The sequence below is a fragment of the Rhamphochromis longiceps genome, linkage group LG8 (genome assembly GCF_057381845.1).
Source record: "Rhamphochromis longiceps isolate RC_006_pf linkage group LG8, R_longiceps_female_GT1.1, whole genome shotgun sequence".
NCBI classification, from domain to species: Eukaryota; Metazoa; Chordata; class Actinopteri; order Cichliformes; family Cichlidae; genus Rhamphochromis; species Rhamphochromis longiceps.
In genome coordinates this window covers 23,235,838-23,259,616 of record NC_140564.1, presented here as the reverse complement: position 1 = coordinate 23,259,616, position 23,779 = coordinate 23,235,838, and the positions used below count along the sequence as shown (strand labels likewise).

General features: G+C 38.5%; 1 protein-coding gene across 3 annotated transcripts in view; it reads left to right on the top strand.

The window, feature by feature from the left end:
* Positions 1-23,779, top strand: part of vti1a (vesicle transport through interaction with t-SNAREs 1A) — a 115,488-nt gene that overhangs the window by 7,102 nt on the left and 84,607 nt on the right. For 2 of the 3 annotated variants that reach the window (XM_085416551.1, XM_085416553.1), the window contains exons 2-5: positions 139-197; positions 1,098-1,208; positions 16,679-16,756; positions 21,724-21,744. In XM_085416551.1, coding sequence (XP_085272677.1) covers positions 139-197; positions 1,098-1,208; positions 16,679-16,756; positions 21,724-21,744 — 269 coding nt within the window. The remainder of the gene's footprint in view (positions 1-138; positions 198-1,097; positions 1,209-16,678; positions 16,757-21,723; positions 21,745-23,779) is intronic. The other variant, XM_085416552.1, reaches the window with a different exon arrangement.

Sequence of the window (23,779 nt, the reverse complement as noted above, 5' to 3'; positions counted from 1 at the left end):
CGTGTGTTGTTTTCTCCCAGTCTCTTTCTTTCTCTCTCCCCCTCTCTTCCCCCGTTGCGGGGGAGTTAGGCTGTTGTCATGAAGCGCTGTTCCTCCGTCGGCTGATCAATATGTTGCTGGGTTTTTTTTCTCTTTCAGAGGAGAAGACACAGCTGGTTCTAAATGTCGACAAACAGCTTGAAGAAGTCAGAGAGTTGGTATGTCTTTGATCAGTAATTTTCTCCTCTTCCCATTTCCTAAATAATGAATTTGTGGAAAGAGGGAGGGGACAATTTTCACTGGCACCAGACAACAGCACCTGTATTATCCTGGTGGTGACATGACATGTAGACATAACACACATGCACACATACTTCACATGGCGGAAAGGAGGCTTCCTCCTCATATGATTACTTTCCCATAATCTGCTTTTAAGTGACACCCCTATGACACATTTCAAGCCATTATCTTGGGTGGGTGTCTTCATGTTGCTGTTTAAACATGAGCAAAGTCACCTGACAGAAACAAATTGTTGTTGCGGTTGTCTTGTTATGCCATAGTGATGAGTTTCCTCCAAATCTGCCACAGAGAGACCTGTCTACCCATGCATCAGATGTACTTTTGCTTCATTCACTCAGACATTGTTGGGCCCATGCGTGTCATGGCAATGAAGAAGCCCTCGTATTTGATTGTGTACTTACAGAACATACTTCCTCTGTTGTAACTTTTATCACAACTGAGTGACACCAGCAGAAGGCGTTTGATTTTACAATCGGCACTGGAGGATATTAAAGTTAATGCTGCTGAAGTTGAATCTGTTCAAAAGTGTTCAAAGGGAGCACACAACTGTAAAACTTGCCCTTAAAATTTTTTTCAGAAAGCTTGTGCAGGAAATATGATCATAAAAAAAACTAAACTTTTAAATGTAAAAATGTGCATATACAGTCTATTTTGTACTTTTTAATATTTTAATGTAAATCTGTATTATAATGAGCTCTAAATCTGTCACTCTGGCAGTGTTTTATATTCCAAGTATTTCTTTCGATTTTGAAATGACTCTTAAAATTTCTGTTAGGAATGTTTGACTTTAAATGAATTGGATGAATTGTGGGTTTTAGCTGGAGCAGATGGACCTGGAGGTGCGAGAGATCCCCATCCAAAGCAGAGCCATGTACAACAGCAGGCTGAAGAGCTATAAACAGGAGATGGAAAAGCTTGAGAAAGACTTTGTAAGTATTTCAATATGTCATGAAATGTTTTTTTTTAATTCTCATGCAAACGCAACAGTTGTAATAGTTGTAATGTTCTTACTGAGAGTGTAAATGATGCTCCATAATAAATAAGCGTCTATAAACTACTCATCATAAGACAAACACCCCAGCTTTTTTAAACTCAGAAATTAAATTATAAAATAAATGCATATTCAAAGAAATATCATTTGGAAAATTGGTTTGGAACCAGTCACTGCTGACACACACGTGTTGAATTTGTGGGTTACTTTTCTTCCACTCAGACGAGCTGGATGAAGTCCAGAGACTGTGATGGTTTTCCATCTTTTCAAGGCCACCGTGCGTGCAGTTCTGTTGTTCCAGTGTTTTGTGTCATTATCTTACCAAAAAGATGAACCCCTGACCAATCGATCTGCCTTCGTTTTTTTTGTTTTGTTTAGTTTTTTTGTCACATGTCCAATAGCGAAATACAGTACCGTTTTGTGCATGACCATATTCTGCTAATAATTCTTCAGAGGATGTAGTAACACTTTGTTCCATCACCGCCTTTGTTCAGACACATCGTTTTTGTAAGTAATCAGCAGAATTTGTGGCACGTGCATAAATCCCTTTCATGACATTTCAAGGCTTCACATACTTCCATCGCTCTGCAATAGCTGTAAATTAACCAAATAATTAAACATTAATCCTCGAAAAACACTTCTTTTCTCATGAAATTTGCATCATTATTTATTTATCTTTACTGTTAGAAAAACACCAAAAACTGCGGACTGTTTGCGTGTAACTCTCACTCTCGCAGTAATTCCTGCACTCACAAACAGACTTGCACTGAAGCTCAGCGGTGCATCCACAGAGGTTAATTCGGAGTTCATATCTGAACTTTCAAGCAATGCCTATCGAGAATGGGTTGTGTGTGTTTGTGTTGTTGCTGCAGAATCTGGCCTTGTTTAGTAATTCATAAATCACTGTATGTCTTGGCTTGATTTATCAAAGCTTAATGAACAGTCTGGTCTTTTGGGTCACTTGCTTTTAGTCTACATTTTGAGCTACCAATATTGCCCAAGGTACTTCACGTAATCAATAATACTCAGAAATACGCAATTATCCAGTGCAATTGAATCCAAAACGTTTTTAACCTCTTATTTTAATTATTATATCTTTAAATTGATCCTTGTGAAAGCATTTTAAATTGATTGTTGGCATTATAATGTTAAGAAAAATCGTAGTGGTAACGTATCTTTAACTATATCTTTTTTTCTGTGGTTGTTGTTGTTTTCTGTTGTCAGTTTTGTTTTGCTGGTGCTCATAACATGATAATAAACCCGTAGTGTAAGAGCCGTTGACCTTGAGCTTGAGAGCACGTGTCCCTCCACGAATCAAGTTTTATGTGATTTAAATCCACAGCCTCAGAATGAGTTGGAAAAATATATACTGAATTGTTGAAGTCCTGTTGAGGAAATTCAGCAAAGGCTTCTCCTTAATGTGTTAAGTTTAGAGGTTGGCCAAAATAATGAACAAACTTTTCTCCAAACCTTGAAATGAATAAAGTGTGTACTTTTCCACACAAATCTGAACTTTTTCTTCGCTTGTAGAGGATTTATTGGAGGATATTTGGATAGCTCAAGTTTAATGGGAAGGTTTTCAGGAAGTAACGGGAAGCAGTGCAATGATCATCACAAAAATGCACAAGGCATAGCCAATATAATCAGAATTCCAAGTGTTGAGTAATTTTGATTTGATACAAAATGTCAAAATAAAAGTAGCAGTTGTGAAACTCAAAATAGACTTATGCACATATGAAAAACTACATATTTATTTATGATATACTGCCCATCTATACCTCAGATGACTACTACAGTCCATGCTTTTCACCAACACTCATTATTTTTCTTAAATGTTTGTTTGGTATCTAATCATCATTAACCACAAAATACTTTTTATATTCCCCCACCTCACCGCTCCAAACAAGTAAACATGCACAAACACCGCATTTAGATTCAAATAATATGTGCTAGTGATCTGTGAACACGCCACTGAGATGTGCTAACTGAGATCATAGAAGAGATCTCTGTGCCAAAACAGCTTGCTTTTCTCGCCATAGGCATTTAATTGGCTGACGATTAATCTTTAACTTTTCTTCTCCCCACTCTTACCATGCTTAATCATCAAGCAGTTAACACCTGCTGTGGCCGATATTGGTGCTAATTTTCGTTTCTAGCCTTTTTTCCCTGTCTTACGAGCATGTGCTGGCGACGAAAATTGTTTCTTCACCCTGGCAAAACATGGCATTCCTCCATGCACTTTATAATGCAAAAATCCGGTGTGCACAGTCCTTAGAGAGTATGATGATGTCTAAATTCTTTTTTGCACATCGCTGCATACTTAAGTCGTGTCTGTAATTGCTTGTACTGAAATAAAAAGCAGAAGGTAGCCGTAGGATAATCCGGGTGTCCGGAAAATAAAAAAGCAGTGACTGGCTTCTAACTGTGAGTCTCCCTGTTTGACTGTAATTTCTCTTTTTTACACCTCTGCGTGTGGCGCGCTGAAATCAGCGCACATTTAAACCAGGATCACCCACCTCACAGAGTTACATCTAGTATATCTCGTCTCCCGTAAATCTGATGCAAGTGTTCAGAAGGCAAGAACTTCAGCCCCCTCAGATGTGTCTCAGATGTGCCAAATGCTATAGCTGAGCTCAGCTTCTCACTTCCTGCCGGCCTAGGGAGGACATGACACTCGGCTCGAAAAGGCATCGAGTGGAAAAAAGGGCAATCTCCTTTCTTTTTAATGTAAAAAGCTCCGGCTTTGTTGTGCTTTCTGTGGATATCAAGGCCTTTCCACTCCCTCACTACTAAATCTCCCCCATAACCTACCCCCTACTGGCCTCCCACGGGTGTCTCCCCCCTTAACCTGCTCTCTCATCCTCTCATTCACCCGTGGTTTGAAGTAATTCTACCACTGGTGTGCCAGCTTGAGACCTCATTCCTTCTCCTTTTCAGACAGAGGGCTGGAGTTGACCTCAGAAACCCAGCCATTTCATCCAGAAAGAAAACTTATCAAACAACCACCCCAAAAGAGGGGTGTGTGTGTGTGTGTGTGTGTGTGTGTGTGTGTGTGTGTGTGTGTGTGTGTGTATATATATATATATATATATATATATATATATATATATATATTTTTTTTTTTTTCAAAGTGCCAGGTTAGGTCTGTCCCAGTGGGCAAGATGAGGACTCGCAGGCATTGATTGCGTCACGCAAAACACAACTTTAAGTGTGTGAGTGAAACTGGACGCCATGAAATGTGTGATTCGTGTGACTTGTGTATAATGAGGCATCGTAAAGCAACATTGGCTGGAGGATTTAAAGATACATTTGTCAGTCCTGATAAATTTCTCTTATCAGAATATATTTTGAGTACAGAGACCCCTCCTTCCTTTCGCCTGACTATGACAAACTGTTCTTTATCATTGTCAGGTCTCTGATTTATTATGTAGACTCAATAAAAATGAAGAGTTTTCTTTTTTCATTTTAACAACAAAATTGACATTATTTAGATTAGGTCATCATTATTTGGTTAAATGACAAACAATCCTCAGGTATTATTGAAAATGAAGTAACTTTATCAATTTCAAGCAAATCGTTTCTAATTTCCTTGTAATTTTTAACACTTTTCTGCTTTTCCAATCATCAGTAAGTAATTAGCTGAATAAGATGCACCGGTGGCTGTAGCTTGCAGCCCTAATATCATTGTTATCATTATGTAATTGGTATAAATTCACTGGAATAGCTTTGCCTCAATTATTTAATATAAAATTTCATGAGGAGTATTGATCTCTTTAAGAAAAAAAAATCACAACTCTTGGTCATTACTTTGCAGTAGCTATGAAGTTTAGACAAGTGTCTTCATATTTTTTTTTCCATTTTAAATCCTGAACCCTTTTGAGAGATTATTCACTGCATGGCTTACTTGGACTATCAGCACACCTCCTGCTGGCAGCAGATGGCGGTGTTGATCTAAGAATTTTCTTTGAGTAAGCTTCAACATCAGGAAGATATTGGGCACATTCACCAATTACTTTGCCCTGCTGATATGTGGTTGGACTTGCTCTGATAAATTCTTCTTACCATTGCTATGCCTAACCTCTGCTTTATGTTTAATATGCAAGATTGAAAATGGTGTCCCTGTGGTGAAAACCTATCTGAGTTCTTGCTTATAAGTTTATGCATTTTCTTTTCTTTTTCTTTGCTTAATTATGCTTTGAAAAATACTTAAGCAAACAAAACAGAATATAAATTAAATGCCAAGTCCTTGGGAAAGTGAAATGCCTTTTTTAAACATTTCATGCTTTAACTCACAACAATATTCTCATTTCTTCTCTCAACTAGTTCTCCGAATATGTTTCACCTCTTTAGATCGTTTCTTTTTTATTATATCCAAATAAACACTACTGGTCTAAATGTTTGTTTGTTAAAAGGTTAATTAATAGTCTTTAAATCTCAAGCTTTGACAAGTTTTGTTGTTGAGACCTTACATCTTTTTGTCATTTATTAAAAAGGAGGTCCTATAATGGTCAAGGCAGTTTTGTTGATGGCACGAGATCCATTGTGTTATGCGTTTTGTTTCATCTTATTGAATTTTGAATAGAAAACTATTTTTGGTTTGTCATAATACGCCACACAATGTTCCATCAAGGACCCACTAACATGTTATCTACATGCCAGTATTTCTTTTGAAACGCATATCGTCACCCGGTCTTATGAGGTCGGAAAATATGTAGGCATAGTACAAATTATTAGTTATTGCAAGATTTGAAAAAATGCGATACAGTCAAAATTTAATTTGTCTGAAGTGCAGTACTTAAATTCAGAAGGAGCCCATTCAGTAAGATTGAGGTGATGATTTGTCTTTTCATTCCCAGCTTAATTTATTCCGACATGGACCCTGATGTTAAATCATGAGGCCAACTGTCACAGGAACTCAACTATCCCTTACTAATTTCCAGTTATCTGTTGGGGTATTGTTTGGAGCTTCAGTCATGGTCAAATAGGATGTGTGGATTGCCTTTTTCTTTAATAAAAGTATTTTCGGTGGAATGCCTCCCAGTGTCTGCCAAGGGAGATAATTAATGCATTTGGAAAAGAGTTGGTCAGCCTTGAGAAATTCAACAGTTTATCTGCTAGGTGCACTGAGGTGAATAGAATGAAAAAGCTAATGGTATTGAATATTTTCACTCCATATATCAATTTCATAAGTGGTTTCACTGACCTTATAATGATATCTTGAGACTTGACATGTAGTTTTCAGTTGAGGCAATGACTGAAAATGGTTTTAATGAATTGGAGTACAGCACCTTTTAAGCTTTTTTTGATGTAGAAATGATTTAATTAAAGTGTGGATGCACAGATATAACAGATAATTTAATGCTCAAATTCGATCAAGACTGAGTTACTAATGAATGACTACTGACATTCCTACACGCGGCTCAAAAACATGTTTGAGAGTGTTATCTGAAGTTTTCCATGAGACTTTTTTTTTCTGGACCTAAACTTAAAACTTTTTGTGTCCTCTTAATCTGATGGTCAACCACAAACTATTCATCAGTGGCAATGAATTAACATATTTCTGGATTTATATTTTAATTTTCAGGGTTTTGTCTTTGTGTGATTGGCTTCTGCACTAAGTTGGAGTTCAGTGTTTGAAATGTGAATTTTGAGTGATGGAACGGAGTCAAACACTTGAATATGAGGGTCATTTTCATGTTTTTCATTATCTTAAAAAACTAAATAAATGATCATGGACACTTGAAGATTGTAGAGACTATCCAGCTTTAACAAGAGTGGTCATAAACTCATTACTTTTGGCACAGTTACTAACCTTAGCAAAGAATGAAGAGTTTGCAAAGTCATTTAATGAAAAAGTTATTTGTTTTAAAGAGCTCTGGCATCTTAAATGCAGTTTTTTTGCACAACTTGATCGTAATTATGTTGAGATTTAAGTTTTGAAGTGAGATTTTTTTTTTGGGCGACTGTACATTCCAAGCTAAACATACAACTAGCGATTATATATTAGCATTGTTGTAATCCCGCTTGAAGGCTTCTTTTTTTTTGCCCCTTGTCCTCATTAAAGTGACTTCTGCAAGCAACAACATGACAGACCAACATTAGTTGGATGTTAGACACTATAAATCGCATTAGGTTGCCTTGGCTTACTTGTTCATATTAAACACAGAGGAGTAAATGCAGATTGACTCTTTTCATGGTTTGTTGCTTAACAACCCATCAACAACACCAAAGTCTAATCACTCATCACCAGTCATAAAAGAGTTCCCTGAATTGACAGGGATTTTTTCCCTCTCTCCCTATATTTCCTCTGCGCTGAGTGCAGATTTAGGATGTAAGCAAATAGATCTTCTTCTTCTACTTATGAATTCTGGCTTTCATTCGGAAATCGTTGCGAGCAGTACGTCTTGCACAAGCCCTTTGCGGATTTGTGGTATTGCAGGCTTTACCATGTCCCCTTTATGGACACCAAGATGGGATTCATTTGTGGATTAGCCTTTTGTCACTCATGTTGAAACCATTTTATTTATTTATTTACTTTTTTACATGTTTGATGGCGTAATGGCAATGGTAGGTCAAATCTGGGTTGAAGGACAGTGTCACAAGAAGGACAAAAAGTTGTGCTGTCCAAAAGTGCCGTGTTCGGTTTTTATTGAAAAACGGGAGACAATACTTTGGCAATACTTTGCTAATTCTGCTTAGTTTTTGTTTGTTTTTTTATTTAAAAAACATGTATGTTTTACATGTGTAAATTGTGTTGGAAGCATTAAAAGAAGGGGATAATTGATAAATGTAATTTAACAGCCGGTTAAGTCTAAATGGAAGTATCGTTGAATGTTGATGGGTCTGCGTCTCAACTTAGAAATGTCCTTTTGGGCAAAATATAGGCGTTGACACCAGTTCAGGATTAATTAATTAATAGGGTGTTCTCGGTGGTTGTGAATGTAAAGTTGATTTTTAAGTTATATGAGTAATTTCTTTAGCATTGCTCAAAGAAACCAGACTGAAATTATGCTGTGTAATTTCCAGTAAGCCTGATGTTTAGGATAAAATTGGCACAACAGCAAAATTTACTTGCTAACGAGGTGTGTGCTCTTTAACAAAATGATTTGTCGTAGGGTTTGACTCTCAAATATCACACAGATAGGCCGTAATTTGTAAACACATCATCCCCTGCTTCTTCTGTGCCTCTTCATGTGAACTCTCTTCTGTATGGATGGGGTATCTGCATTATGCCTGGAGCACAGGATTTGTTTGGCAGTGTGCAAATTCGGCCGTTATCCTTCCACGCGATCGTTTCCTTTCTCGCTTATCTCTCCTGGCCCCTCCAAAGTCACCGTACTTTCACACTCACTGACAGCGATCAGTATAGCTTTCAGACGCTTGTCTGGCTGAGTCTGCCAAGAAGCGAAGGCCCTCCCAGGTCCCCTCACTGTCCTCAGGGCTTGTGTGATTGAGTGACTGGAGTGAGTGGGGGCCAAAGATAATAGGGGGAAAATATAAAGACATGGGGTGATGATATGATAGCACCCCCACGCTCCTCCTCCACCCTCCTCCCTCTCTTTACTCCCCTTTCCACCTCCCCTTCACTTTTCTTTTCCTTTCTGTTCTTCTTTCTGTCCTACCCCCGGTTCTCGTGCACCGAGCCTGTCCCACGCAGTAGTGTAAACCAGAAGTGACATGTGACACCCACTCCCCAGTGATGTGCTGACAAGCGGGTACTAGAATAGGTGACAATGTTTTCTTTTTTTGCCAGACTGGCTTAAGTATGGTGAAGGGATTCATGAAGTATTTATGAAATATATTATGAATCATTGGGTCTGTGTTTTTCCTCTGTATTTTAGGCAGTGGCATTTGCTTTTAATAAGTAAGGCTCAGAGACGCCAAGGCTGGGGAAAGGAGTAAATGGAGGGAAAACTCTGTATATTTCATCTTTAGTGGTGTTTCTTTAGAGTAAAACTTCTATGTTTACACATGTTTTAACCCTTGCTCACAGCCCCTTCACAGAAACATGCACACACATGCACACACACAATTAACTTGGTTTCTTCCTCTCATCCTAAGTGTTTCTAATGAGGGAGTGTGCCAGAAAGAAAGGGAAACCGTTTTTGCTCTCAGCGACCAACAATTTTGCCTTTTCTCGGGTGTTTTTGAAGCCTGCAGTGGAATCTGGCTGTGGCCTTGATCAGAATTACATTGTGGAAGATGAATTAAGGTTTTTTTTTTTTTTTTTTCAATTATCCCAGAGGTTGGCCAGCATTAGAGCATCAGCTTACTCCTGCAGTGAGACTAAACTCTTTAGTTTTGTTCCCCTCATCACCATAGAGCACTTGTTTGTTCTCCGTTAAGCTTTTTTTTTTCTTCTTTTTTTGTATGTTTTTGTCTTGGTATTTTTATTCTGAAATTATTCATTTCACAAAAGACATTTGCAAACAATCAAATAGCTCATTAAATTAATGTTATTTTGTGGATATTCTAGCACTTTTTTGTTTAAAAAATAAATAAAGCATCATTTTTCTTTGTGTGTGTGTTGAATATAAGACAATTTCCTTTAAATTGGCTTACGAGGTGTAAGAAAGTCTTGTCTGTACCAATCAGTTGACTGCTTTTTAAAAATTTTCTGCACCGTTGTTGTGAATTCCAGCACAGAACCTGCACACTCCCAGGAAACTCGTAAGTGTATTGGGAAGTTCAGGAGGGCACATGTTGGAAGGGCTTTGGAAGGGGGCCTTACTGGCCTCATCAGCATTTGAATGTGTTCTGGCTAGTGAAATAACAAAGTATACATAAATATATAGAGATAATGATCTGGCTAAGTCTCTATGTGTGCTGCTGTATTCTTATGCTAATGATCCAGCTATTCAATGCCAACAATGGTCACATTACAAGAAAAGGCAAAGCACTGAAGGAGATAGTCTTCTGTGTACGTGTCCACCGAGGGACGCGCACATGCTCACCAGGCCCAACTTCTCTCCCTTTGTGTCTAGGTTTTTTTTTTTTCCTCTTTTTTTTTTATTTTATTACATTTTTCAATTTTAGATAACACTCCAAGAATAGACATCAAACAAAAATGAATCATAAATCGAGGTCAGGAGTGAGCCTCTTTCCAAAGCAGAGAAAGGGTTAAAAGTGAAGGTATCTTTAAAAAAGATGGGAAGACTGATAGGAGAGGAGCTCTTCTCAGCAGAGGGTTCAGTGAACTATATGTAGGTGCCCACAGGCTAATGGGCCGGTTGGTCCCTGGCTTGCCAGGTATCCTGTATGCACATTTCCACCCCCCCACCCCCCCGAAACAAAACACACGCACACACACATAGATAGATAGACTCTCCCTCCTCGTCATCCTCCAGCACTCACCTCTCCAACCCCTCCCACCTTCACTCTGTGAAAATACCTCCTCCACTTTCCTCTAATCTCACCTTTTTCTCTGGTGCTGACCTGGGGAGGCTCTCTTTATTCCCCACTGCACGCCAGAAGCCAGCGTTGTGATCGGAGCCCGGGCCCCTGCGCTGGTTCCCCTCTCCTCTCCTCTATCCTTGCCCTGGCTGCCCGCCTCCCCGACGGCTCTGCTCTATTGATTTACTCCTCCAACCAATGCTGTCTGTCTCTGTTTTGCACCACCAGCACCTAGGTCCCTCATCTCTATAACCCTCCCTCTTTCCTCATTTTCTTTGCTGTCTTCTTTTTTGTCTTTTCATACTTTCTTTCCATCTTTCTTTCTGTCCCCTCCTACACAACCACGGGCTATGGAAGGAAGAAACTAATGGAACAAGAGCGAAGGAGTGAAAGAGACACGGAAAGACTGGTAGTGTGGGAGGGGAAATGGGGCCTTTGATTTTTCATTAGAAGCACCTTCATATTTTAATATTGGGTTTAATCGGGCCCGCGTGCCTTAAAGAAATAACCACTGAGAGATGATCCCTCGGCCTTCAAAAGCTATATGGCGTTTCTTCAATCAAAGCCCTTCTTGAATTTGCTCTTTTGTTTGGAGTTCACTTTCAACACCCCTCCTTCCACCGCCTTCTCTTGCTGTCTCCTGGCCTATCACTTTGTGGTTACAGTCGTTAGGCTTATTGACTGATCTCAGCAGTACTTAGCAATAGAAATGACTTTGACAGGGAACCCCCCTTCCATTCACACAGGTGCAAGAATGAAATAGCATGGTATCAGAGTGGTGTAAACCACTACTGGCAAATGATAAAACCTTGGTTGCTTGTGGGCTAATTGATTGATAGATTTTAAAAAAAGCAAACTAATAAAGAGAAGTTTTATCACAGTTGTGTCAGACAGTGTCAGGTTTTTATTAAGGGACATGATCTTTTTGAAGCTGATCCACTCTGTCTGCCTAAAATAAGTCTCCTCACCTCACACCTGCTCAGATATGTCGCTGGCTCATTTATTGCCTTGCCGTTGTTGATCATTCACCTCTATTTGTGTTTTTTTTGACAATTGTTTCTCTGAGACTCCTTGAGGTATTTCATCGAGGTGGAACACAATGCAGTGTGCGTCGAAGCCACCAAAGCACCAACCTGTGAGCTAATGAGAGGCCCCATGCTGTTATCTAAGGCTCCGGCTTCTCTACCACTGCTGCACTTCTATCAGGGGAGAGAACACACACCGGGCTACCGTTCACATATGTTGCACGCGTACGTTCTCTAAAGGAGGTTTACCGGGGATGCAAAAGCTCACAGAAGCCTCCATCTTACATACAGTAGCCCCCATGTATCCTTCTGCACTCACACAAGCGCACAACAGACAGAAGTAAAGGATTCGATGGCACCAAAGACCGCAATAAAACAAAGGCGCAAATGACACCCTCCTGCGACAGTCCCAACTGTAGCTGCTTCTCTTTGTCTGATAATATATCAGATGTATTAAAAAGGAGCACTTAATTGAACAACCTCTCCCAGTTTGTTTGTGTTAAAGGAGAGTAGAAGATGCTAGACAACAATTTGTGTGTGTGTGTGTGTGTGTGTGTGTGTGTGTGTGTGTGTGTGTGTGTGTGTGTGTGTGTGTGCGTGTGTGTGTGTTTCGCTTTGTGCTTTGCTGTGCATGTCTGTGTGTGTGTGTGTGTGTGTGTGTGTGTGCGCGCGTGCGCGCGTGTTAAACCCCTGCCGAGCAGAGATGCATTATTTAAGATGCTGTTGTGATACTTGTGCCTGCTTAAAGGTCTCAGCTTCCTTTTAACGCCATGCCGCATCAGCCCACCTCTGCCCCCACTTGTGGGGGGAACCAGAGTGGGGCCTGCTGGCGCTGGTCCACACATCACCTGGGAAAATATCACAGCAGGGGAGGAGAGGAAGTGAAATAGATAACCTTTGAGTTTAGCACACATTTTTGTGAACACACATTTTACTGCTCCACTTCATTGTCACTTCTGTGCTGACTTTAGAAATATTTTTTTACTTATTTATTTATTTTTACAGGATGTTCATTTTAGATCATTTTATACTCACCTTAATTTTATTTGGATTTTCACATTTTGTGCATCCCTAGAGCAATCGGGAGAGGAAAATGAAAGGACTGGATGTCAGTTTGAGGCAATCACATGGCGTTAGACATGAGAGTTATTAAGTCTAACTTGCCCAGTTGCTCACCTGCTGGTGAAAAACCTTGTAATGGAGCCTAGTACTATAAATTGAATGTGGTTAATTACTCTTCATGCTATGCCACCAGCCGTGTGTGCAGGGTGAAAAGGAAAAGCTTGGGAAAGTAGAGGGAAAAAGCGTCTGCAGAGGAACTTCAGGGCCCCTCATTACACTCTGCCCCTGGGTATTTTTACGCCTTTTATTTCCCATCTAATGAACTGTTTACTTTTTTTTTTTTCTGCTTTCTAGGCGCCACAATTATTCGACTTGTCCTTGTGTCACTCGTTGCACCAGGCAAAAAGCAAGGAGGAGAGTTGGAGGGCATTGAAATGTGTATATGGATCTCAGTTTGTTTCATTTGAATTTTTCTGAGAAAGTTTTGTTTAATATTACAGAGACCTTAATTGGAGACTGATTTGAATTTATTTTGAAAGGTCATATTATTATTATCATCATTATTATTATTATTATTATTATTATTATTATTATTATTATTTATTTTTTTTTATTGTTTTATTATTTTTTTTACAATTAATAACGTGTTTTTCTGTGAGTGGTTTATGAAGGAATTAAGAGTCGTCATGTTTATTTAACAAAAGTATACCATTGCATGCTCATAGACTATAAAGGAATTGTACACAAATAAGATATCCATGTATTGGTTATAATTGAATTAATATCATTTGCTGCTCAGAGGATTATGCTGAACTGATTAGCATATCTGATATGAATTGTTATGCATGCATATGTAATTATGTTTTGATGAGTAAAGAAGAATACTTTTTTTTTTTTTCCTGCTATCCATGTCAACAGAGGTAAAACGTGTGTTTTTGACAGGACACCAGCACCTCCATCGCCTCATTTGACGGGATGCGTGGAGTTTTTAAAGGCAGGCCACTTTGCATAAAGTTAAGATGTACCTTTTGTACTTTTCTTGTGTGCTTCCGGGAATAGAAGCAAATTCTCACCCAAGATAAAAAAAAAGTGACAAAAGACAGACCTTTCAAAAGGATTTAAAAAAAGCTCTTTCCCCCCCCCCTTTTCTGAGCAATAAGGTATCTTCTGAAAGCACGTATTCTTTTTTAGATTACAAAGCCTGATTAGTTGGTTTTGTCTTAAGATGCGGAGCTCTGTCTCCACGTACTGTAAATAGATTGAGTTAGTTTTAGAGCTTTTTTTTTATTATTATTATTATTAATGGAAAATAAGGTTTTTACAATAGACCAGATATCTCCTTTCTGACCTCGAGACTGTGCCTGTTGTCACTAAACACCCAAACTCATAATCAAAATCTGTTACTGTATTAAGCAGTCAGTATTGCACCTGCTTATATTTTACATCAAATGGGAAGGCAGTAGTCACTTAGGAATCTGTTGTTTTCCAGAGGGGGAATCCAAAAGCTGGAGTGTGTACTGTAGGTACAGGGAAAATAGCAGCAACACTTTCATTTCAATGACATTTTCCATTCTTTATACTTTCTTTGTTATCTACTCTGTTCTCATTGCAGAAACCCTTCATACATTCATCCATAACAAACAGCTATTTAGAAATACCAAAAAAGCCCTGCATATGGTTTGAAGGCGACGTAAGCCTCAACATTCAAATCAATGCTTCTCCCAGGCTTCCTCGTCTCAATTACTGGTGAAGTCGTCTTTCCCCCTAAGTTGCACTGAAGCTCTTTAAGATGAAACTCGACTTAAATGGAATATGTGGGTGTTTTTCCTGGCAAAAAAAAAAAGTGCGCGTGTGCCTGGTGTACAAGTGTACATGCTGTCGTTATATTGTCTTTATTGTCTTTCTGATTTTAACAAATCTGGAATTCCTTTTTCTTGTGCTTACACTTGCACTAACTGCAGCACAGTGACCATTCAGTTACCCTGGTGTAGAAGGTTTACAATGCTTTACAATGCTGGAATGGATGGGTTTTCTTTTTTTTTTTTTTTTAAAGGTGACAAAATATGGTTTAAATTATGTTTCAAATACATAAACATATGCATTAGGCATTTAAATAAAGGATGACAAGCTTCAGATGACAGAAAATAAATCAGAAACGATCTCATTAATTATGCTTATGCTCTCATGACCATTTAAATAGCGCATGTTTCGCCAGTTTATCTTGAACTGGCTGTTCCAGTTCATTCAGCATTAGAGCAATTAAGGTAAAAGTTAAATAATACTCAAAAACCAACTTTAACAGCATCTTTTGACAGAGTGCTCCTTTATACCGGTGTGTGTCTGTGTTATTTCAGACTGTGCTGCCAGTCTTTTTCTTCAGTAGGCGTTTAGTGGTTAGGTTAGGTCCCCGTGGTTGGCTATTGTTTGGGTGCGCTCTTTATGGGTTTTGTGGTCTGGATTGTCTATCTAGTCAGTAATTACTCCAGAGAACTGTGGCCCTCACCATCACGATAATAACAAATCACATCAGCGAGGAGTTTCCACTCAGTGCTCCAGATTATGAGGAGAGACAAATAAATAAAATCAACCGGCTCAGTTTTGATTGGTTCCAAAGCTATTTCAATCAAGCAGCTTGATGTCATCACTCCTGACGTTCGAATTGGCATTTTCAAGTTTGGTTTGTGCTTTTTGTCATGGTAGGCACCATTAAAGTGCTTAGTGCTATAGCTTCTTTAAACTTTTACTGTTAAGAAAGAGAGGAGGAAAGGATAGTGCCTTTGAGGGGGGAAAACATGTCCCCACCAGGTAATTGGTGTTCCTTTGCTTATTCCCCGACTTTTGTTTTATTTACTTAGTCAATTACAATATAAATATAGAAAAATTGAAAGAATTTGTGCTGAGGAAAAGTGATATTTTCATTCCTCTGCTGGTGTTTGTCTTTGATTTTGCCCACCTCCTGCAGCCCACCTAGAAACCCTGTCAAGGCGGTGACAGAAAGCGAAGGAGGCTTAGTAAACACTTTCTGTGTCTGCTGCTGGTGTGTATTTAGTTTAGAGGGCATGCCAAGAGGCTGTTTTTCCATGGGTCGGGTGTCTGTAAACAAGCAGTACAACGGCAGCCCACTCTTCCACAATCGGAGGTGGCACACTCTGAAGTGTGTATGAAATGTGTGTGTCTGAGTGTGTCTTTTTGGGTGTTTTTTTTCTTGGGTGGGGGGGACATGGATTCCCTCTTATTCTAGCCTATCTGGAGACAGAGAAAGAGAGAGCGTGAGAGAGAGTTTGTGTGTGTGCGTGTGTGTGAGGGAGAGAGGCAACCCCAAATCCGATGGGCCGCCAATGGGTGATGAATTATTCCCTGTCTGAGTCACAGCATTGGTGTTATCACAGAGCCTGCCACTGCACTGGGATGACAGCAGTGACAGCCCCTAGAAAAGATTTAGCGCTGACAAGTTATACTTCCTCATAATACATCTCCCTGGCCCTCTACCCTGTCCCTGGTTCCTCAGCCTCTCCCTGCACACAGGATGGGCTTTTTTTTATCCTTCAACTTGTATTTGTTTAAGTGGGCAAGGTGTATATGTGTGTGTGGTTGGGGCTCTTTGCCACCACCGCTGTGGCATAAGTGCATGAGGTAAAGTCGATCACCTTGGAAGGAGGCATAGGCACAAACCCCGAACACTGCTTTGTTGCTGGTACATGTGCTGTAAGGGCAAACACACACATATACACACCCTCCATGTTTGATTCGGTTTGTCACCGAGTTCCATTAGGGGGCTCTCGTGTTTAAGGAATGCCTGTTGTGTTTTTGCATCAACAACAGTACTAAGCCATATTTCCCCACTTGTTTTCTCTTTTTGCTCTCCTCTTTTTCTTCCTTCTTCTTTTTGTCCTTCTTCTTCTTCCTCCTCCTCTTCCTCCTCCTGCAGAAAAGGTCACGCATTGCCTACAGTGATGAGGTGCGCAACGAGCTCCTGGGGGATGATGCCAGTTCTTCGGAGAGCCAGGTAAGGTGTTAATCAGGGGCCCAAATGAGACCAGTGTGGGTGGCTGACTGGCCCCCAGGGTGGGGAGGTGGGCCCCATCGTAGCAGCCATCGAGAGCTGAAACCACACCATTGTCACTAAGCCATGCGGAAGTAACACTGTTTAATGCAAAGCTGGGCTAGCAGTGAGCGGGCTCGGGGCATGGGACCGGTGTCTGGACACAGCCAGATTGTGACCAACGCACACAAACACAAGCAGTGCACCTAAACACAAATACACACTTAAACACAGATTTCAATCCAAAACCCCAGCCTCCCTGCTCCAACCGTCCCACAGCTGTTCTCCAGCCGGGTACGGACTTAGGATCATAATAGATCCTCATGATCAAGACACACACAAAGACATACACACCCACACAAAAATGAACACACAGCCGCTAAATCTTACTCTCTTGTCTTTTTGTGAACTCCAGTGGTGAACAATGCGTTCCCTTGCTGATGACTGAAAGAAATTGAAAAAGTACTCAATAAAAGTTATTTAGTCACTAAATAATTTGATCTAGTATATCATGTCAAGCTTCAAACAGAAATCTTTTTTTTTTTTTAATGGCCCTTTTAATTGTTTTATCTGTTAGCTATCAGTGTATTCACAATTGTTTGGGTTTGTTTTTTTGTTTTTTTTATGTGCTATCAGTCCAGCCTGTTGAATCTGGGGATGTAAACAACATGAGCACATAAGCAATTTTCCTTTAACGTCAGCAATATTTACAAAAGATTTTTTTACACCAGTTTTGAGGGGGGTTTGTATTAAGAAGACATTGCAGTTTTAATTTGCTAAAAATATACCACACTCTTTAAACTTAATTTTAAATAAATTGTTTCCAGTCAAACAGTAATACATCAGCAGCACTGCTCACAGCTGTACTCAGCCACTCTCAACTATGACAAAATGTCTTTTGACTAATTATATATTGCCTTTAGAGTCAGCTGTCTTCTTGCAGAGGTTACTGTGTCTTAACGCGTACACACACACACACACACACACACACACACACACACACACACACACACACACACACACACACACACACGCGCGCAAATAAATGCTTTCCACATACTAAAAAGAAGAAAGATGAATACATATGTGCACATTTAGTTTCACAGCGCTACGCGAGTATATTTAGATGATTCACACCCAGGCAAAGCTAAATAAAGTTGTCTGGTTTTTTTTCCTCGTTTTTTTTGAACATTTCCCTATTACCATTTCAATGATGACCCATGAACCGCGCATCTTAGAAACATATGTATCACGAGCCTAGATATGTAATTGATATGCATATTCTTGGCAAATTAGCGAGACACAAAAGTGGCTCCGACATTTTATGCAGAAGTTAGAAGGAGATTTGCTGTCAGAAATGCCACATTTGAGACTCTGATGGGTCCTATCAAAATCTTGTCAAGGAAAAGCTGAAAATCCAGATCCCATTTCATTTCAAATCTTATTTCCCCTTCATTAAAAATGTATCTGAAATATTTAAAACGAATATTTGTAAATCTGAAATGTATAAATCTGAGAGGAAAATAATAAAGAAAAAGTTTAGGATCAATATTGTGGCATAGTACTATAAATTTACATTATAGGATTTTGAAAGCTGATGTTGGAATTTAATTAATAAAAATATTCTTGCTTTTATATTATTTAATATAATTGTATTTCCAAGTTAAGATAAAATATGTGGCTTTAATCCATGCATGTACAAATAACAGTAGCAAAGCGTGACATTTCAATACATGAACAAATCCAGCCATTATTTTTCAATCCTATTTAATAATAACAATCATATATATATTAAAAATCACAAATCCACATATATAAAATAAAATTTAGATTATTTATTAATTTTAAATTAAGAGGAAGACATTTTTAACTTGGGGAATTTAGGTCAAACATGATGCCCTTAAAAAATGAGCCAAAATATGTGATTTATTACTCTTCTTTCATTGTATATTCACAAAATGTATTTGTTGAATAGACTTCTGGGACTTAGAATGTTAAATTTTTTATTTAAAAAACTCTTTAATGAATGGTGATAATGTCTGTTCAACTTTAAAAATTCAAAACTAATCTAAAACTGTCACATACACACACCTACAAACGCGCGCACACGCACACACCCATACAAAGCCGAAGAAAGAGTTCATCTCGGGGGCAAAAGCAAAGTAAATAGATGATGTACATTTATCCTTTTTCTTCCAGGTGCCGTATTTGCCTCATTTTCATTTAAAAACTTGTGGAGATAATACTTGTCTTGGTCTTGCTGTGAGTGGAGTACTCGCAACTTCAGGGTTTTTTTTTATCTAACGAGACGGCGGTGATAGGAGAGGGGAAAAGATGGTGGGGGCCGGGGCAAGTCGGTCAATTTAATTCCTGACGATCTGAAAGAGGTCAGGATCATTTCATATAGCCCTGGCTGAGCAGATCATTACCAGTCACAAATCTGTTGGTTACATGGCAAGGATTTATAGCTAAGTAAATAGGGAACCGTCATAAGTTCTGAAAATGGCGTGTTGGCCCTGCGATAATGGCTAAAGGACGATTTAATAGAGTTCGGCATTTATTCGTTATCTGTATGTGGACAGAGACTGAATTGGCACTATCACTCATTTTTTTAATAATGTGGTAGGCTACCATTGCACATTTTTTTTCCCTTTCTGTTTCCTCTGCATGCAACACACGCACACGCACACACACACGCACACACACACACACACACACACTGTCAGCACACACAGACGCCACACACAAAGCAACAAATGCGCACACATTTTTCACACACGAACACTATACGGAATAGTTTCGATTTCAGTCACAGCAGAAGGCTTGGCCACAAGAGATTGTGCTGGTTTGAGCCGGCATGGACCAGATTTTACAGCCTACAAAGGAAGCAGATTACCACTTGTATCGAATTCCGTATTGGATAAAAAAAAAAAAAATCTTTTGTTTGAAAAAAAAAATTGCTGATTATCATAACAGAAAAATTGCAGCAGTGCAATTTTGAATACTGGCTGGCATCACAAAAACACAAGGAGCTACGCTCATGCAGGAGTAATTATACCATTTACAATATTCTGTATTTACTGCTGTATATCTCTCGAGCAACATGAGCATCACTGGCCAGAATAAAGAATGGATGCCAAAGAAAAAATAAAGCTAAACAGGAAGAAACGAGAAAAACAGCTCACCATGCCCATCATATAGTTTTAACAAATCCTCCACAAGGACTTGCAATCAGTCAGGCAGCACAAATGAGCTAGAACAAGTTTTGTTTGGTATCCATTGACTGATGGCAGAGCTGTGGTGAGGGATCGCAGGATCTGATGGGGTTTTTTTCAAGCCCCAAATAACCACATTCACAGTGTCGTTTTAAACTTTGGCCTCTTCAATAATGCATTCTTAGCGGGAGTTGTTACTTAAGTTAGAAAAGAGTGTTTCCTCACTAAGGTGCGCCTTGTTACTGCCGACATTTTCAAGGGTAAGAGCTCTTTATAAAAACATGGAGGTATACTTGTTTACCTCCCACATTACAGATATTGACAATATATTTTTTTTATTTGCACTACTCACTGAAATGTCACAGACATATACTTATGATAAGCAAAAATGATGCAAGAACTATTTTTGACATGCAAGATTATAATGTGTGAGTTTCTTTATTTTTCAGTCAGTTTTTGTCGAGCACAGACTCATCCTGAATTCATTATTTATGACAAATTTCTTTGACTGTGTTTACTAGTTTTGTTATAAATACAGGAGAGGGAAATTTAGGGAGTGCAGTATTGTTTGTTGTTGTTGTTTTGAATTTTGGTATAAGATAAATGTTAAGTCATAGTTTTAATTTAAATAGATTTTCCTCCTATATTGTTCACAATGATCCCAAATAAATAGTTTGATTAATTGTGGCCCTAAGTCTCCTTTTTCAGCTACTACCTTTGTAATAGTGACCAATTAAATATTAGATTAAATTAATTAAAATCACTTTAAAAGGCTAACACATCAAAAATGCGTCCTTCCTCTTTCTCTTCCAAATGTGCTGCATTCCTACGTGAAGCCTTCCTCCTCTGCAACCCTAACTTAAGGACAGGCCAGGGAACCAACCTTTTAATTGTGATTGGGCATAATTAATGGCAAATGGGATTACTGCCCTCCCTTACATGTCTGTTTCATTATCAGAGATGCAAGAATTTCCAGGACAGGGAATAGGAATAGCATTTCTTATTTACTTCACTTTAAATTTGTTATTCTCTTTCATGAAAAATGTATAGCTATGCTAAGATTCATTTTTCATGATCTATGGTTGTCCTCATAATAAGCAGTACTGTATGTATACACAATTGTAGCCTTACATGGCTTTCCATGCATACGCTGAACAATCTGCACCTTTAATGCGATTGATAACAGACATTAAATATTGACAGCTTACCAGCATTAATAAACAGCGATGCAAAATAATGTGCCTCAGCATTTTTATAACTCTGTTCCAAAAGGCACACAGTTTCCTTTTTTTTGTTCGTTTTGCAGAGAATTGCACAGTGACAGATGAGAAAATTTCGCTCAACATTTAATCTTACTATAAATGTGCAAACCAGATTTTACTCATTCTTTCTTTTCTCTTGCTATATCAATTTCTGTAATGTGACTTCCTTGATAATCTCGGTTGATTCTGCGAGTCGAACGATCCATTCCCTGTGCTTGTTTAATGTGACAGCAGCAGGACTTGATCTTTGTTTGTTCAAAAAAAGTCAGCCCAAGCGGCGTGTTTAGCTCCGTTTAATGTGTTTGTCTTGTGATTTCCAAATGCTAAACATGCAAACAGATAAATCGTCAAGGTTAATTCTCTATCCAGCCATATGACTGTTTCTGCTTTTTTTTAATCTATCTTTCACTTTCTCCATCCTTCTTTTCTTCTCCTTTTTGCTCTCACGATGCAGTTGGTAAAGTTGCGTGAAGAGGTAAGTGCTTTTCTGATCTAAGAATTTAAGTTCTGCTTTCCGTATGAAACTACCTATTTTGCCTCCTTTCTTTGTTAGAAAATTAGAACCACTCATTTGGACACTTTCTGGATGTCTGATTGAACAGTTTAGAGGCCGAACCGCAGATAATGAATTTACTTAGGGCCAATCCCTCAAGTTTCCCCTCCTATAAATATCAGGAAGCGAAGATGAGATACTATTTCTGATGCAATTGTTTAAGGGCAAATATTAGGGAATTAAACTCAGAGTTCCTTCAGTTATTGGGACCAACAACTTTCAAGAACTTGATCAGCTTTTGAGTTTTGATCAGGAATGGCAGCTTGAAACGTTTTACTGTTCTTTAAATATCTCAATATGAGGCCAAAAAAGCTGCTTGTGCAGTAAAAAAACACTGAGGTTATTTTTTAGTGATTTATGTTATGTGTTTAAGAGTGCACATTGTAGGCTAGTATTTGTTTTGTGCTTTTGATTACAAATGAAAGGAAAGAGATGCTTAGTAAGATGTTGGGCCACCACATGCCGCACCTTGGCTTTGATTGCACAAGTCCCTGGAAATCTCCTGGAGGGAAGGAACGCCATTCTTCCAAAAGATACTCACTCATTCATTTGGTCTTTTGATGATGATGTTGGAGAGGACTAACTAACACATCAATCCAAAATCTGCCAGAGGTGTTAATCTGGGCTGAAGGAATTCTGAAGACTATAGCATATGATTCACATCCTTTTAAAACTCATCAAGCCATCCACTGACCCTTGTTTCCATAGACTGTATGTAAAAGCCTTAAAGTTAAAGTGATATTAAATTGGTTGGATTTAGTACACACATGCCCCCATCTCACTTCCTTCTCTCATACACAGGAAACTTTTATTGTAGTGACCAATTCGATTTTGTACCAGATGATAATCATGTTTAGTTCTTCTGCAAAGTTTGATATTGAAGTACAATGACTTGATTTTGAAGCTGGCCTCAAGTGGCCATTTGAGGAACTGTAGTTTGAAACTTTTAGTAGAAAGGTTGTGGATTATCAGCCTTTATAGCATATCAATGTACAAAACAGCTAAACTGTTGTTTTGACTTAGCAGAAAAGAAAAGTTAGCTACAAGGATACAACTTAAAGTTTAGATAACAGGATAATTCAAAGGTCTTTTGAATCTTGAATCGTATTCAGCTTAATACATTCAAACAAAATGGCAGAGGAATGGACAATAATGTGGAGGTTTTAATAGAAATATAGCGTCTCAGAAATGGAGGGAGTGTGCTTGAAGAATTTGATCAGTTCTTTATTCCACTCTCTCAGAAATCTTGCTATAGTGCTGACCCCCCCCATCTGCTGGAGAAAATTTGGAAACCAAAATGCAAACCACAACATTTTTTTTTTTTTCTGGATTGTCAAGTTATTAAAGGGAGCTTTAGAGAGCTACATAGTGCCCTGCAAGATCATTTTAATTGTGAATTCTCCTAGAAACTAAGTTTGTCTGTATAGATCTGTTTTTATTTTCACAAATTTATATTTATGTTTATTCTTTCTTCCCTCCTTGCCTCCTTTGGTTCCTGCATATCCAAATATATTGTATATATAGGATTGTACGTTAATAATAGTAGCAATGATGATGATAAAAAATGAATAAAACATTAACTGCATGCAGAAACTAGCATCTTTGTTAACTTGTTGTTTAACTCATTAGCTTACCATTTGAAACTGTATGGTATTGATATATGTAATTATTATAATGATATTTTAAAGAGGTGACTTATCAATAAATACTATATTATTCATAACAATTGTTCAGCTTGGTTAGCAATAGTAGGTGTTAATATCACTGATGTTAGAATTATTTTAATAGTTTTGTTAATTGCGACGCAGATCCTGTAAATAAGTATAATTCTGAGTATAATTCTTATAGATTTGCTTTAGTTTTCTTTTTTATTTGATTCATTTGATATGTAAAGTTCTACTGGGGTGTCTCAAACATCTATCACTGTGCTTGAATCATGTTATTGTTGTGTATATCG